This window comes from Eulemur rufifrons, chromosome 17 (assembly GCF_041146395.1).
Source record: "Eulemur rufifrons isolate Redbay chromosome 17, OSU_ERuf_1, whole genome shotgun sequence".
Taxonomy (NCBI): Eukaryota; Metazoa; Chordata; class Mammalia; order Primates; family Lemuridae; genus Eulemur; species Eulemur rufifrons.
Window position 1 is genome coordinate 55,261,642 of NC_090999.1, and position 17,718 is coordinate 55,279,359.

The 17,718-nt window shown below is 32.5% G+C and overlaps 1 protein-coding gene across 2 annotated transcripts in view; it reads left to right on the plus strand.

The window, feature by feature from the left end:
• Window positions 1–4,631: 4,631 nt before the first annotated feature.
• The window catches only part of XRCC4 (X-ray repair cross complementing 4), a 196,017-nt gene continuing 182,930 nt past the window's right edge, over window positions 4,632–17,718 (plus strand). Inside the window, exons 1-2 of one of the 2 annotated variants that reach the window (XM_069492305.1) lie at window positions 4,632–4,780; window positions 10,881–11,056. In XM_069492305.1, the coding sequence (XP_069348406.1) occupies window positions 4,642–4,780; window positions 10,881–11,056 (315 nt within the window). In that variant the 5' untranslated portion in view covers window positions 4,632–4,641. The remainder of the gene's footprint in view (window positions 4,781–10,880; window positions 11,057–17,718) is intronic. The other variant, XM_069492306.1, reaches the window with a different exon arrangement.

Genomic DNA, 17,718 nt, shown 5'->3' on the forward strand with positions numbered 1-17,718 from the left:
GCCAAGGTGGCCCAGAGTTTCAATGCAAAGTCCCACAATTACTTCACTTTCCCTCCCCCTGTGCACGCAGATTTTGCCTCCACTGGGGAGCTGGCTCAGCACTCCTGGGGGATGGTGGAGGGGTATCGTAGACAATGCAAGACTGTCTTTTCTGCCCTCTTCAGTGCCTCTTTCCTTGATATAATGTTAAAACCAGGTAGTATGATTGTTAACTTGATTTGATTCTTCTGAAGGAGCTTGCTAGTGTAAATAGTTGTTGAATTTGGTGTTTGTGCAGAGGGACGATCGCTGGAAGTTTCGATTCAGTCATCTCGCTCTGACCCCCTCTGGCATAAATTTTGAGGAGATAATTAAAATGGTGAAGGTATTAGAAATCATGTTTTATTAAAATATTTTCAATGAACAGAAACTGTTTAGCCTTGAGAAAAGGCCTGCCATATATAAGTATATTTAGACTTAATTTGTGTGTTCTCAATTGATATTGCTAGGAAAAATGAGTAGAATTCCTAGGTAACAGATTTGAGATAACTTAAAGCCTTCTTTGGGACAGGCACAGGCTTTGGAATCCCAGGTAGATGTGTTCAGCAGTCAATTATCAATAAGATATAGGATATCAGAGATGTAAATTTCTTTTTTGTAGCTTGATCCAGAATCAAGACTAATTTATTTTGTTTCCCATGTTTTATATGATTGCAGAATATGAGCTTGGTTAACTACCATTTGATGGGAGACTGGAAATTAAAGTATTTGTTTCGTTTTAGAGTAGTCTTAGAAGAACAGTTTCTCATCTGGCAATGCTTACCACAAGGCAGAAGCTCCCTGCTCACACTTCTTTTGTAGTCTAACCCTGTTTCTTTACCTAGTAACTTCAGAAACTCTTGGAGTTCTGATTTTTCTTAACTTCAGCCCTACTGGACTTCTTCATTCCTAATTACAGGCCAAGTGCTATGATAAGAAGAGCAGGTGGTAGATTTGAGTCCTTTCACCATCACTTATTAGGTGTTTGATGTTGGGTATTAAACTTCACCTCTGTCTTTCATTCATGCAATGAGGATACTAATAGTTCCTATAATATATTTGTAGGGTTCTGGTGAAGATTAGGAAGCTAATATATGTCAACATACTTTAATTATGGCATTTAATGAATTATTATGTAGTCACTAAGAATGCTAGTTGTGAAACTCTATAACTACATGACAAAAAGGCTTTTTTTTTCCACAGAGTATATCCATCTAAAATGGAATATGAAGTGGTATTTATTTATAAGACATTTAGACATTATATGTGTCTGTAGATAGGGACATGGAGGGGAAATGGACAAATGAACATAGTTATTTTGGGTAAGGTGAGATTAATTTTTAAAATATTTATTTGATGTAGATTTTTATTTGTTGAAGTAATAATAAAGCTTCCATGAAACTGCAACCTATTTAACAAATGGATGATAATGATTATGTTAGATTTGACTCCCTTCTAGCCCTAACTTCCAATAGTATTAATAGCTTATGTCCTTTTAATTCTTCTTTTGTTCTTTATTGTGTAGAGTAAAAAATACATTTTATGATAAATAGAGCTATTTCTTCCAGCTATTTCTGCATGGTGAAATTATTTTGTTTTATTGTTTAATGGAGTTTGAGGAATGGTGCTTTTGTGTAAATAGTTTGACTTCTTAGTATTTAATTTTGACTGTTGCAGGCTAGATTCTATTGATTTTACTAACCTAAGATTGGGACAGCCTTCCCTAGGACAAAGGATAATTAACCATCCGTGAATATTTTGTTTGAATATCAATTAACAGAACCTTCAAAGATGTTTTGTAGGGTGGTGCTGTAGGAGTAGGCCAGGTAACCAAGGCAGTCTTTCAGTTATCTGATACTAGTTTTACTAAGAATTTTTTTTTCTTTCCTCTGTAGGATTTAGGATTTTTCAGTCAAGATCAGAGATTCAAAATTGGAAAGGCAAATGCCTGTTGCCATATGCAAAGTTTTTCTAAAGGAAAGAATTTTTTTGTTAGAACTGTCTTTTAGTCTGTGTAAAATGTGTATGCAGTGAGATCTAAGTATGAACAGATTATTTAGTAAATCTGAAATCAGTGTAAGGGAGTTAACTTGGATCACTCAGAAATTTACTTTCAAATACCTAAAAGCAAATATAGCAAAAGAAGTACAAGACCTCTACTCTCAAAATAAAAATAGTAATGAGAGAAATAAGGCTTAAATGATCAAGAGACATGCCATCCTTATTGATTTGAAGACTCAATATTGGAAAGCTGTCGTGTCTACACAAAGTATCCTATCAAAACACCACTAGGTACTTTTGTAGAAATTGATAGTCTCATCTTAAAATTCGTATGGAAATACAAATGACTAAGATTAACCAAAGCAATCCTGAAGAAGAACAAAAGTGGGAGGTTTACAGTATCAGTTATTAAGACTTATTATAAAACTATAGTAATTAGCATAGTGTGGGATTGATGTATTGCTAGCCATAGTGACTAATGAGACTAGATAAAGAATATAGATATAGACCCATACATAACTTGGTCACATAGTTTATGACAAAGGAAATGCTGCATTGCAAAGTATGATCTTCAATAAGTAGCACCGATGTAATTAAATATCCATGTAGAAAAATATGTCTTGACCCCTACTTGACATGATACACAATTCCAGATGGATTGGAGATCTAAATGTGAGAGATAAAATTATAAAGCTTTTAGATAACACAGGAGAACATCTTAGTTACCAAAGAGGTCTTAAGCAGGGCTCAAAAGTACTAACCATAACACAAAAATTTTGATAAATCATATTTATTTCCATCTAAAGATAGTATTATGAAAGTGAAAAAGTAACTTAGAGTGGGAGAAGATACTCACAATACATATATTTATAAGAGGACTCATTAAGAACAGATTTAAAAAACCCCAAAGAACAGATAAATAAGATCATCAATAAGAACAAGACAACTGAATAAAAACTTTGACAGGATTGAACAGACACTCCACAAAACAGGATATTCAAATGTCCAGTAAATACTATATGAAAAGGGCTCAACATCCATTACTTATTTGGGAAATGTGAATTAGAATCACAATGTAATGACACTATATATCAACCAAAATGGCTATAATGCAAAAGATGGAAAATGTTTACAAGGTTGCAGAGTAATCAGAGTTCCCATACACTGATTGATTGTAAATTGGTACAACCATGTTAGAAAAATAGCTGGGCATGGTAGCTCATGCCTGTAATACTAGCACTTTGGGAGGCTGAGGCAGGAGAATCACTTGAGTCCAGTAGTTTCAGGTTGCAGTGAGCTATGATGACACCACTGCATTTTAGCCTGGGCAACAGAGTGAGACCCTATCTCAAAAAGAGGTGGGAAAAAAGGGGAAAAACAGTTGGTTGCTGTGTAGTACCAAAACTGAACGTATCCTCTAATCCAGAAATTTTACTCATAGGTATATATCCAACAGAAATGCATAGATATTTGCTAGAATGTTTATGGCAGCACTGTTTGTAATAGTCAAAACCCGGAAGGTACCCAAATGCCTATCACCAGGAGAATGGATAAAGAAATTGTATTATATTCATATAATACAATCCTATACAACCCTGAGAATCATCTACAACTATAAGATGCAATGTGGATGAATCTCTCAAACATAATGTGGAGCAAAGGAAGCCAGGCACAAAATGGAACATGGTATATGATATATGATTATATTTACATAAAGTACAAAAACATTCAAAACTCTAATCTCTGTTAGAAGACAGGATAGTGGTTATTTGGAGAGGTAGTGACCTGAAGGGAGGGAATATGAGAATGAGTTCTTAGTGGTGATGTTCTACTTCTTGATCTAGGTACTGCTTAAATAGATTTGTTCAGTTGTAAAATTCATCAAGTGTATTGTTCATATATATACTTTTCTGCATGTACGTAAACTTCAATACAGAATTTTTAAAATGCAAAAAAAAAGTTTATTGGCTTCAGGCTGTGATAATCTGATATAACTCATCTCTATTACAGGGTGCTCTTGACTCGGTGGACAGTGTGTTTGAGTCACTGAGCCTGGGCATCCCTTTCTTAAAAAGGCATAACTGGGTACTGCCATCTGTTGGGTTCTGAGATTTTCTTTTCCTATATTTGTGCTTATTCCCCTTTTCCATTTCACATAGTGTTTTTCCAGACAGACACTAAGATACTTGGTCAAATTTATCCTCACTAATTACAGTCCCATTCCCATCCTGGTATCACTCCCAGGTCATTTACACAAGTTCTAGTAACTACTTCTTTTGTGGTAGAGAAAGAGGCTATTGACTGTCGTGGAAAAGAAAAGATAAAATTTACCTCTCATATTGTTGAGATGGTAATTTTTATTCATATCCATTACTTGAGCAAATCATTTTCCATTTATGGGCCTCTGCTTTTCTCATCTGTAAAAGTTGAGAGTCAATATTGAACAAAACTATGATTTACTAAATTTAGTGGTTGACTGTATTATACAGTTTTTTGTTTTACTTATTATCTTATTTCCTTGGTGTTTATATAGCTGAGAGACCAGTGTTGAAAATAACATTATTTGAGTTACAATTTCTTATAAAAATATTAATTTTATTCTTCCATTACAGGTATCAAGAAATGGAAAGAAAAGTAAGCAGAATCTGTCTTACTTCTGAACCCAACATAATTCATTTTCTCCAAATATCTTGGGAGAAAACACTAGGATCTGGTTTTGTTATTACACTTACTGATGGACAGTCAGCATGGACTGGGACAGGTAATATTAAAAACAAAGGTTTTAAAAGTAAAATTTAAATGTGCTGTTCTTCAGTGCTTAGTGATATTTCTTCAATACATATTGGGTAGAACTAATATTTCTTTTACTTGTTATTGCTGTCTAATTTATATATAGATTTGTAATATTTAATACAAGTTTTTTATAATTGATATTAATAGGGAAACAAGCATGTGCCCCAGCAAATTCTGGCTACCATTTGAGTCTTAATAAGTAGGACTTAGTCAGAGTTGTAAAATGATCTCTTTATGGAAAACATAAATAGTACATTTTATATATACATTTTGTCAGAACTACAGGAAAATACTGGGAGATAGAGGAAGGGGGTTGACTGGGTCAAGGGGTTAGTGTTGGTTTGCAGGTATGGCGTGGTGCTGGTTCTCTGTTTTCTTTGTATGATTTTTGTTTGGATTATTTCCCAATGAACATGTATTACGTATGTAACAAAACAGAACCATAGCTTAAGGCTTGGTAATGCAAGGTTCAAACCCATATCATATATATAGGATTTTGGCTATGATTGTATGAAATAGACTTTTGATGTTTTTAATCTTTGGTGATAATCTTTTAAAATGACAATGACCCTCAAATCATGTGTGGAACATGGCAGATATAAAGACAAAAAATTTAGCATTATGTTTTACTCATATAGCAAAGTTTTAATATTCTTCTAAAGTATTTTGTTGAAAATTTAGAGAACTATTTCTATAATTATGCAACAGTCATTTCTAGAGTTATGTTGTAAATGATGTTTATGGTAAAATAATTTTTTCATAGTAATTTATATGCTACTTGTATCTTCTATTAACTTATGAAATATTTCCCTAGAAGCTATTACTATAACTATTATATCATCTTTAAAATTGTAATACATTGTGAAATTTTGCTTCTTTCTTGAATGTTACAAATTCTGTTATACAAAACAGTCAAACTGAATTTATACTTGCATTTTTTTAAATTCATCTTTTATGACACAGTACAAGAGATGTTGATTTAGGGATTATTGTAAAATAAATTTCAAGAGTAATGTTTGTAATAGTTTTTATAGTATCTGTTTAACTTGTAAATTTCTATGTAAGAGAAATTAGTTATTGGTTGGTTGTTGCAGTACAGGGGTAGAGGCGGATTTGTCAGGTTGGTGCTATGTATGGCCAGAGAAGGTGCACCCAGATTACAGTTCTTGTTTAGGGTGAAGGACAGTGCACAGGGCTAAAGACTATGGTGATAAGTTAATGCTGGTCATCTGGAAGAGAAGAGCTGTTTTAACAGCACAGCTTGGGGGGCAGGTCCTAGATGAAGTGGTTGCCTGTATGTAAGGAATACTGTATTTATATCTCAGATATTTCTAATTGGCAGATGGTATGTTCTGTATAACGTGACATTATTGTCAGACAAATGACCTTGAGGTGCTTCAGGAGCCTTAATTATCAAAGGAAGAGATTAAATTCTAATCTAGTTAGCAAGCCTCATTTACCAAGGCAAAGAGCAATGATGATATATTGTTTGAATTTTTTTTATCATTAAGGTGGGGTGGGGAAGAGTACTCTGATTAACCGTTAACTCTTAATTTAACCAGAAATTTAAATTAACTTACATTTATGGAACATTTTGTTTATGTCATACAAATTATGCTGGCAGTTGTTCTTAATATTATTAATATGAATATTATTTTCACTAGATAATACAGATCTACCTTGAGAGTAAGAGACATACCTTATTTGCCAACCACTCTATATAATTATTTAGAATAGTACTTAGAACTTGCTCAATGAATATTTTTTGATTGAAAGAATGCAAGGATATCTCAAATATATAAAACTGGCTAGGAAAAAAAAGAAAATGAGCTGTTCATTTAGGGTTAGAATATTTTTGAATGAAAACTTTACCTTTATGTCTATTTATCGTTGACATTGATCATAAATACAGTGTATGCTACCATTTGTTTTCTAGTTAATGGAATTTAGTGTGACAAAAATGTGATATCAAACTTCTGTATTCTCTGGTGGCTTGTTAACATTTTGACTTCCTGTATTGAACAAGCTTTCTTTTAAACAGAAAATTTTATAATGCACTATATAGTCATTTTATCTTCAAAGTTATCTAATAAAGTATTAAATCTCACATGTGTTTTATGCCTTTCATTATTCATTTCTGTTTTCTTGTTTAAGTTTCAGGGACAAAATATGAAATCAAATAATATAAACATTGCTTCCATGTTTAGTTAAGGCTTATAATAAATACATAAATGTGATTTGGTACTTTACAGATAGACAATAATATGACTAAGAACATTGAAACAGTTAAATAATTGAAACATGAAGATGGATTTCCTTCCTGTATCTCATCATGTTTTCTTGTTCAACTTTTTGATTGCTACAACCTTCAATTTGGATATTATTTTCTCTTTTCATTTGGGTGAAATTAGAAAGATGTGGGGTTCCTTTTAATCTCCCCCACACTAAACTCACTGATTTATTTTCCATTAGCAATACTTTATCTAATGAATGTTTTTGAGTTCTAACTATCATGTGGTCTATCATCACTTCAGTGTTAAAGAGGGTTATATCATAGGGTTAAGTGGCAAAGTATGTTCATGATCTATGACTCTGACTTTTAAAAGAATTGCTTCAGTGTAAGATATCACCTGTCTTTGGAGTAGTTTGAAGTTTACTGAAGAGTAAATTAATCTTTACTGATTATTTTATTATCAAATAGTTAGTTCTGATTATAATTGTTCTAAACATAGATATCTGGTGACCTATATGGAAATAGTGGTAAGAGCTCAGTGGAGAAAGGATTTTTTAGTAAATGAAGTAGTGAAGTGGGCTTATGATGTGATACCATCTGGATTCCTAAAGGTATGATAAAGCTGTATGTCCTTTGAGCTCCAACACATGCTTAGGATGTGTTTAGTCTTTTGGTTAGTTATATATAGGTATCTGAAGGAAAGAATTTCCTTTCCTTACTTCTGTCTTCATATACCTACAAACAGTGTAAAAGTGATGCTTTTTTGGCTCCTACCAGTCTGAGAATAGTTCCTTGTTGTTTGGTCATGTTGGCCTGCTCGTGTTTTATGCCTTATTATGTGGTTCAGCTGCATTCTTGCTGAATTTTATTATTTCCATTGCTTTTATTCCTGGTCACTGAAGTTTTAGAGTGTTGAATGCTTACAGCTGTGCTTTTTCCAGATGTTCTTAGCACAAAATTCAAACCTAGTGACCCAGTTGTTTTTTTTCAGGGTTGAAGCTCTAAATAGGCAGTCAGATTTTCACATTCCCTTTTACAGGAAATGTTCAAGTACATTTTTTTAACTAGTACCTTTTTGACAGTTTTTAAAGGGGAAGTGTAAATAGATAAATAATTTCGTTTGATATTTTTTCTCTCTCAAAAATTAAATATTTCATAATCAGCACAGCATTCATAGGGGGAGGAACATAAAAGGATATCTAAGATGATACCTGAGAGGATATATAAAATGTTATCTAAGATGTCATCACTTGAATGTGAGCTCTATAAAGCTGGTACTTTCATTTGTCTAACTGTCATGTCTCTACAACAATGTCTGGCACATACATAGTACATGCTCATTAACCATTTTTTTGAATGAATGAATTGAATTAATAAATTCTATTAAATATTTTAAGATACGTATGTTTTCATTTTAATGAAATTTAGAATACTTTTAACTAGATGTTTTATCAAAGAATGTTCTCTGTTTTCTTTTATGTTTTCTTCTTTTTCTATAGATGCATTAAAGATGACTTCTACAGATTATTTCCTATTTCTCTATGAATTAATTGTTCTCTCTAAGTATTAGCTACGTAAAGTTAGTTATTTACTTTTTGAAATAATCCAAACACAATATATAAAATTATTCCTTAAAGAGGAAGCATTTGGCTTCTTATTTTTGTTTATTCAGAAGAGATAATAGGGTATTTGAAAGATAGATAGGTTTGATGGTGATGATCATCTTAAATATGCATCTGTTTCTGAGAGAGAAAGTATGTGAAAGTGTTTTAGAAGCTGTAAAATCATATAGGAATATAAGGCATTTTAATTATTACTTTTCAAAGGTTATATGAAATATGAGAATTATATTTCATTATCATAACTTGTTATTCAAAATTGATCAGGTAAAATATATGGACATATTCCAAGACTCCCTTTTTCGTTGCCTGTTATGGATATTCCAGACACTTGATAGCATATAGACCAAAGTTATGAAAAGGTGTGTGATATTTTTAGGGATTCCTTAATGAAGATTTTCTTATATTCTGTAATATTTTGTACTGATGTGTTTTTCAAAATCATAGAAGGAAATAATTTATCCAATGTTTCATCTCTCTCTGCCTCACCTCAGAACAACACAGCCAGAGAGCTATAAGTGTGAATCCCAGCTTTTCCACTTACCTATTACATGACACTAGACCATTACTTGATCTCTCTGAGCCTCAGTCTTCTCTTTTCCAAAATGAAAATATCTATTTTTTAGTGTTATGAGGAAGAAATGAGATAAGTGTAATGTATAACTATGAAATTACAGAGCCATATGGGTTGTTCATCATGGTAATAGCCTGAGTTGACACAGGAAACCACCCAACCATACACTGATTCCAACAAATGTTAGATTAAATCTTGTAATTTTAAAAGCAAACAGATATACGGACATATTGCCACTTGTGCACGTAAGAAAGGTAAAACTTCAGATGCCACATTTGAAGAATATCTGAAAACCAGAGTGGTCAATGGGAACTAAAGCTTCACTGTACATTAATGGAATATTTGAACTAGATATATGTCTAGATGACTGTTGTGTGTAATGCCTGAGTTGGGTGGAATGCTGAGGCTACAGGATTCTTAAGGAATTGGAGCTGAGCTCTCTATATAAACAGAGGAACCTGGAAGGGATCTCCAGGTAATGAAATCATCTTTAAAGAACTACCCTTTGACCATGCAGCATAAAACTCAGACCAGTCCCTAAGGACTATGACTGAATAAAAGTTTCAATGAAAATCAGAACCCTAAGCCTGTGTTATGTATGGATAGGAGTTTTAAAATTGAACACTTTGCCTCAAGTGTAAAAACCAAGTTAAGAAATTAACTTTCAAAACTGGTCCAGAACTAGTGAAACTTGTAGGGACTCCAAGAAAGGCAAACCAGCAAACTTCATTTGAGACCACTTCTGCCCAGAGCACTGGCCACTCTAGCTAGAGGAGAGCCATGCTTAAATATTATAAAGTGTAACAGGGAAAAAAGCAGAACAAGAATGTTTTAGCAGATAGCAGAAACAGAATTAATATTCCAGGAACCACAAATAAAGACCAATCTGAAAGAGATCTTAATTATGTTTAAAATATTCAAATATTTAAGGGAACAGTAGGTTAAGAACATGATACTATGATAAAAGAACAAAGAGAATATCTAGAATTGAAAATATAATCATTGAAGTAAAATATCAGTGATGGGTAAAACATCAGCTTTAAGGATACTATGATGACAGAATTAACTGGAAGCCAGATCTGTAGCATAGTGTATGTCTTAGACTCAGTAAATATAAGTTCCCTTCCCATTCCTCCCTTATCACCTCCCTTCATCCACATTTTCTATTGTTGGCACATGAGATAAGAAGAATGAACTCCATTTTTACTTTAATTTGACTCTGCCCATATGAATGAGAAATAGACTATAGACTATTGAATATTTCAGGCAAGGAAGAAAGATGTAAAATAATGAGCTTATTAATCATTACAGGAAATAATTTATCTGCTATGATGTAAGAGCAGGTACATTAAATGGTAGTTTCTGTGGTAATTTACAATGTATGTGTTTCATCTGAGAACAGAGAAAGACTGCCAGGAGTCTAATGCTTTTCACATGAGATTTGAGACTAAATTAATGCATTTCTTAAACATTGCTAGTTCAGTTAAAAGGTATAATTTGAGGTAAAATGTGTAGTATAGTAATTGATTTTACTTTTTGTTTAAATTTCTGTTATATGTGATAATTAGTACTAACAAGTAAACAACTATTTTCTCATGTTTAGTAATTTTTCATTTCAAAACTTTGTTAATGTTTCCCATAGTTTCTGAATCAGAGATTTCCCAAGAAGCTGATGACATGGCAATGGAAAAAGAGAAATATATTGATGAACTGAGAAAAGCATTGGTGTCCCGAGCAGGACCAGCTGATGCATACAAGTTTAATTTTTCTAAAGAATCTAGTCATTTCTCCTTTGAGAAAAACCTGAAAGATGTTTCAGTAAGTAAAACTTTCCATAATGTTATAAGTGGTAAAATATCAGAGCACTTACTGAGGAATTATCTTTAATATTTAAGTAATTAGCATATTATTCCCAGAACACCTCAGAAATAAAGCCTTGAAAAGTACTTGGTTTCCAAATTGGAAGAATGCTTCAAAATTAAAGTCATTAAATGTTTTATATTAATGAAGTATGGAAAATAATTATTGGAAAATATATTTAATTTTTAATGCTTGAAAAAATTTAATGTATTAGAGTTAATCACACAAAAGAGCAAATCTTAAAATGTGGGATCAAAAGTTTTAGGAAATATTGAAATAGTTTCGTAAAATACAGATTTTAAGAATGAAAATAATATATTTACCTTTGAATATTTAATAATTATGACTTATTTTCTACTTTATTAGAATGCATTTGAATTTACAAAATGATATCTGTAAGTGTGGTAAGGCATTTAATAGGGATTAGGATACTTTATATTGTCAGATTTAGAAATGTTAAAATAGAAAGAAACAACTTTTATCCCAAGCTTTCCAAAACTTAACTTGCTTTGCAGGCAAGAGTATCTGCTATTTATACTGCTTAGTTCCTGTACCAAATCAGATCAAGGCAGTTGGTCTCACAATTACTATTTGTATATTTTACCTAAGTTTATTAGATATTGAATTTGTTTTTTTGCCAGTGGTTTATCAATCAGATATGAGATTTATAGTATCTGAAGGAAATATTTACTACATTAAGTTTACAGTTATGGAGAATTTGTTTTAGAGCTAAATTGATTTAAAAAAATTTTTTTTAAACAACCTCATTAATTCAGAATGGTTAAAGAGATTTCATCAATTAGAGAAACATTTGAAGAAACAAATGGAATCATTTTCAAATATATATATATTATCATATAAAGAATAATACAGAGAAACCAGCTTCAGTAATTTCTGTTTAAAAGATACATACTTTTCTTAATTAGCTGTCAATTTATGTAAGTTTCAATATGCTAAGCTCCTTAAAATGGTAATTTAAAATAGTTTCAGTAAGAAGGTTGGAACTGGCTACAAAAATTTTGTTCTTTATGACAAGTGTTCTTTCCTGTGGGCCAAGCTCAATCAGATGGTGTTATACACTACAGAACTGCTGACTGTTTTTTCTAGTGTTTTGAAGCAGATCATTGTCAAATTGGGAGTAAGGCCATTTCCCATTCAACAAGTGTTTGTATGTAACAACATTATTTCTTGCAGCCAGTTTCTGATTTTTGTCTGTTTTGTGTACACTGATGGATAACAAATTCCAAGTTAGTGAAGTGCCTTTTGGAAAGCTGAAAGGCCTGTGGAATCTTTGACATGGTGAAAGAGGGGGTTTCGTGCAGTCAGCATGGATGGAGTATTGCAATGGTTGGCAATACATCTGGGTTTCCTGCTTCTGTGAAGAAAGAACTTCAAGTCCTCATGACTCACGTCTTTTACAATTGGCTTGACATATATTGGCACCAAAGACTGACAATAATCCTGAAAGATTTCTTGCTTACCACCCTGAAAGTAACCAAATTTATCAGAGCCAGCACCTTGAACTACAGGTACTATGTTTTCAACAAATTTTCTTAAGAAATGGAAACAGCAAAAAGATTCCCAGCAATGCAGAAGTGTGTTGGTTCCCTACAGAATATACCTTAAATCACTACATTGCAGTTTAAATAGCTGTCTCCTTATTTATTTATTTGTTTAGGAGAAAAAGAAAGTCACTTTCAGAACAGTTTAACAAGGAGGAGTTTATTCCTGGCTTGGTTTACTGGAGAGATATTTTTGGATATTTAAATGAGGTAAAACTTTCAGTGCTACAGTCAGCCTTATGGATGAATGCTGCTGAAAAATCACAAGTTCATTTGGCTAAAGTGTCATGGGAATCTTCCAGTATTCAGGATGTGCTTCTGCAAACTGATTTCAGAATGACAATATCTTGTAAATTCATCTGCTGGCAAAAGTCTGAAGACAATTGGAAACATGGTAGAATACTTTTTAAGGCTAATTATGCCTGGATGACCTAAAAATTGAAAAGGATTTTGTTATCCTTTTCTTGATGACACAGACATCTGATTATTGCCAAAAATGACCTCCTAACTTAGAAGAAAGGAAAAGAATGAACTCAAAGAGTTGTAGTGAATGCTGTTGTTTCTTGACATAAGGTTAGTTTCCCATGACAAAGAATACTTTATGAATTCTAAGCACTTGCTACCAGACATACACCTCTAAGAGTACATACACCTCCATCAGTTCAAGAAATTTTATGTGTCTAATTGTGTGTTGGAGATTACTGCACAATTTCAACATTTTGAACATCAACTCATGTAAGAATTGTTTGAAATCTACATTTATAACAAATTTCCCTTTTCATTCTTTTTTAAAGGAAATAAGCACTAATTTTTATATTTAAAAAGACTTGATATTTTGGAACTACTATCTTATATTTTGTCTGAATGAAAGAATTGTCAATTTCTAATGCAGTGAAATATCTTTAAAGTATAACTTGTTTTTTAATATTTATACTCAATTTTTGGGAGAAGTGGCTCCACAGTTTACATGAAATTGCTTTCGAGCTTATACTTCCAAAATTTCACTTATAGTCTAACTAGCTTTACTGTATACATAACAGATGTTTCTGTTTTATCTCAATTCCTATTGGAATAAATGTTAGACAGCCAGCCACACATGAACTCCTTTTCTCTATATGGTATGACCCTTCTTGCCCCAGTGCTCTCATTTGACAGTAGATTGTTCTGACTGACAGCATATTCTAGTGCCAGCCTTTGGAACTCATCGTCTTTTCACCATAAGTACCGTCACTCACTTGGGAGATCATTCATATAATTTATGTCACTGTTTCCTTCGACTTTTCACAATTCATCCTGGTTTTATAGTATATACTTTGCCATGCTAACAATGCATCTTAATGAATAATATAGTTTTCTTCCTTTTTGCCTTCATATCTTGCTCTGTTTCTTCAGAAAGAATTTATAAGTCACAGAAAAACAATTATTTTTGATAAAAATGACCTTGGGTTAATCATTTAACTTTAATTTGCTCATGATTCTGTTTTTTTCAACTGTCAAATTTTTTTTTCATCTGTAAAATTTTAAAGTGATTTCTTAGATTCATTCCAGATCATCTAACATATTGTGGTTTTATATATTAAAAAATAGTCCTAATGAAGTAAGCCATGAAGTTTGAAGGAAAATTAAACATAATATATATAATATATAATATATATATGTGTGTGTATGTGTATGTTTGTAAATATACTGAGTATATAAAAACACTAGAATTGGTAACAAGTCTCTAGTAGAATTAAATGCAAAGTCTCCTATTTCCTTTCCCCTTGTTTCCCTTGCTACTTAAATAGCATGTAGGTTTGTTTTTCTCTAACGTAAAAACCCAAACAGGCAGTCCTGGCTTATTATGACAGCTTTATCATGTTGAAGATACAGGTTTCTTTGATCATGTTGGTTTGCATTGTTAACAGGTAGTTTTTATTCCATGGTCCAAGATGGCTACTCTAGCTTCACCATTATGTTTACCTTTCAGGCAGCAGGACTGTGTTGAAGAGAAAGTAAAGAGCATGTGCCTTTTCTCTAAGTCCATCACTCCAAAATTGCATATATTCTTTTTGTTCACATCCCATTGGCCAGAACTTAGTCACATGGCTTCACCTAGCTGCAAGGGAATCTGTGAAAAGTGTTTTTCAGTTGTGTCCTGTTCTTAGAAGTTTCCATTACTGTGTAAAAAGGGGAAGGAGGATATTGTGGGACAACTAGCAATCTCTGCATTTAACATTCAGAGAAGATGGAAATATGTATCATGAAGAAGGGTTTACTTTAATTGTTGCAAGGGTATTTCTCCAGTATTTTCATTGCAAATCAGTATTTCAGTCATATTTTAGTTTAAAAAATGTTATAACATATAGTAAGGTATAGCCTAGTCTGTATCTTACTGTATTTTGTAACTTAATTTTTTTTTAGTGGATAATGCATTCTAAATTCAGACAGACTCCCTACATTATTTAACTTACATTTCTCAGATATATGAAAATGAGGTAGAATGTGTTAGCCAAAAAAAACAGCCAAAGTTGTTTTTAAGAACAGCAGTCCAAAATCCTATATTATTGCCATGTGTCTCTGTGGTTTGAGGGACTCTGAATTCAAAGGACCATTTCCAGATGAAATATCAGAATTGGAGCATTTGTTGTGGTACTCTGCCAAAGATTTTGTCAAAAATAGTAATGACTTTCAGGTTTGTGGGAGTATGGGTTACAAATGTGTTGTTTGATTGCCTAAAAAGAAAATCATAGTATTCTTTATTTCTGTGATAAAAGTATTTGTGTACATGTGCCATTTTTATACTAAACAATTTATAATTTCCTGACACTTGGAATGTGGAAACTAAATCAGTAATGTAAGTGATGCAGAAATCCTGTTCAAAGTATATATTTTCTAGTTAAGCCACAGAAGAGATTTTAGAAATACTACATTTAAAAACAAAAATATTAATTCTTATACTATTTTGTGTTTGGGGACTCATTTTCTTTTTCTTGCTTCCTTTTGCTCTGCTTTGATGTGAAATGTTGTCTTCTTTTATAAGAAATATCTTATTATGTCTTATTAAATAATTTTTTTGTTACTCCAGATTGTTCAGGACAGAAACAACTTACCATAAGGATAGAAATAGAAAATAACATGTAAAATCTGTGCTGTAAAAGGACTTTCGAGTGTTAATAATACTAAGATTTGCTTATTACTTTTTAGTTAAGCTACTTCAACATGTATTTTCTCACTTCAAGTGTACTTGGTGTTGTCACTGTTAATACATGAGGAAATAGATGCTGAAAATATATGTGAGTTGCTAAGGAAAACAGAGGTAGTACATTAGCTAAGGTAGAATCCAAGCCTTTGTCTTACGAATCCCAAATCATATTTTTAAAAATATATTTTTGTTTAGTTATGATTTAGGTGCAAAAAAATGTACCTATAGCAAGTGTACAATTTTCATCACTCAGGACAGTTCTTTCATGTCTTTTTATAGTCAGTCCCCAGCTACCTCTTTTTCTCCCCCAGCCCTGCCTACCCTTGAGGCCCCAAGCATCCACTGGACAGCTTTCTATCACTATAGGTTAGCTTTACCTCCTTTAGAATTTCATATAAATGTAACTACCCTTGCTTATAAATTTATTTTGCATAGTATGTTTTTGAGGTTCATCATTGTGTTGTGTATCTATAGTTCATTCCTTTTGATTGCTGAGTTACTAGTATTCCACTGTACTACATTCACTTTTTGGTGGACATGTAGGTGGTTTCTACTTTTGGGATAAGGTGAATAAAGCAGCTTTATACAATCGTGTCTAAGTCTTTTTGTAGGTAGGTTTTTAACAACTTTATTGAGATGCAATTAACATATTATAAAATGTGCATATAGAAAGTATATAATTGGAAAATTTTTAAAACGCGCATATACCCATGAAACTGTTACCACAATCAGGATAATAAATCGTCAGCCTGCCCCCAATTTTTTTTATGCCTATTTTGTTTTGTTTGTTTATTTGTTTATTTATTTATGAGACAGAGTCTTGCTCTGTTGCCTGGGCTAGAGTACAGTGGTGCCAGCCTAGCTTACAGCAACCTCAAACTCCTAGGCTCAAGCAATCCTCCTGCCTCAGCCTCCTGAGTAACTGGAACTACAAGTATACGCCTCCATGCCCAGCTAATTTTTTCTATTTTTAGTTGTCTGGCTAATTTCTTTTTATTTTTAGTAGAGACAGGGTCTCACTCTTGCTCAGGCTGGTCTTGAACTCCTGAGCTCAAGCAATCCTCCCACCTTGGTCTCCCAGAGTGCCAGGATTACAGGTGTGAGCTGCCACACCTGGCCTCATTTATGCCTATTTTCATACCTCACTCCCTCTCTCCTGTCTCCCTACTCCATCCCTAGTCAATGACTGATCAGTCTTCTGTTACTATAGAGTAGTTAACATTTTCTAGAATTTTATATGCATTTTATCATCTCATATCATATGTACTTGTTTTAGGCCTGGTTATTTTTGTTCAGCATAATTATTTAGAGAATCCTTTGTGATGTTGTATGATTCAATAATTTATTCATTTTTTTCTGCTTAGTATTTCATTTTATAGGTATACCCAAATTTGTTTATGAATTCACCTGTTGATGGGCATTTGAGTTGTGTCTAGTTTTGGGCCATACCAAATAAAGCTACTATGAATATTTGTATTCATATATAAACCTTTTTACAGACATATATTTTACTTTTCTTGGGTAATACATAGGAGTAGAATAATTAGATTATATGGTAGGGATATGTTTAACTTTTTCAGAAGCTGCCCAACAGTTTTTCATACTGGATTGTACTATTTAACTCTTCCATCAGCAGCATATAAGAGTTCCAGTTTCTCTACATCCTTGTCAATACTTGATGTGTTCAAATTTTTAATTTTAGACATTCTAATGGGTATATAACAATATCTCATTTTATTTTAAATTTGCATTTCCCTAATATCTAATGATGTTTTTTGCCATCTGTATATCTTCTTTAGAGAGATGTTTGTTCATATCCTTTATATATTTTTAATTGGGTTGTTTATTTTAATACGGAGTTTTTTAGAGTTCTT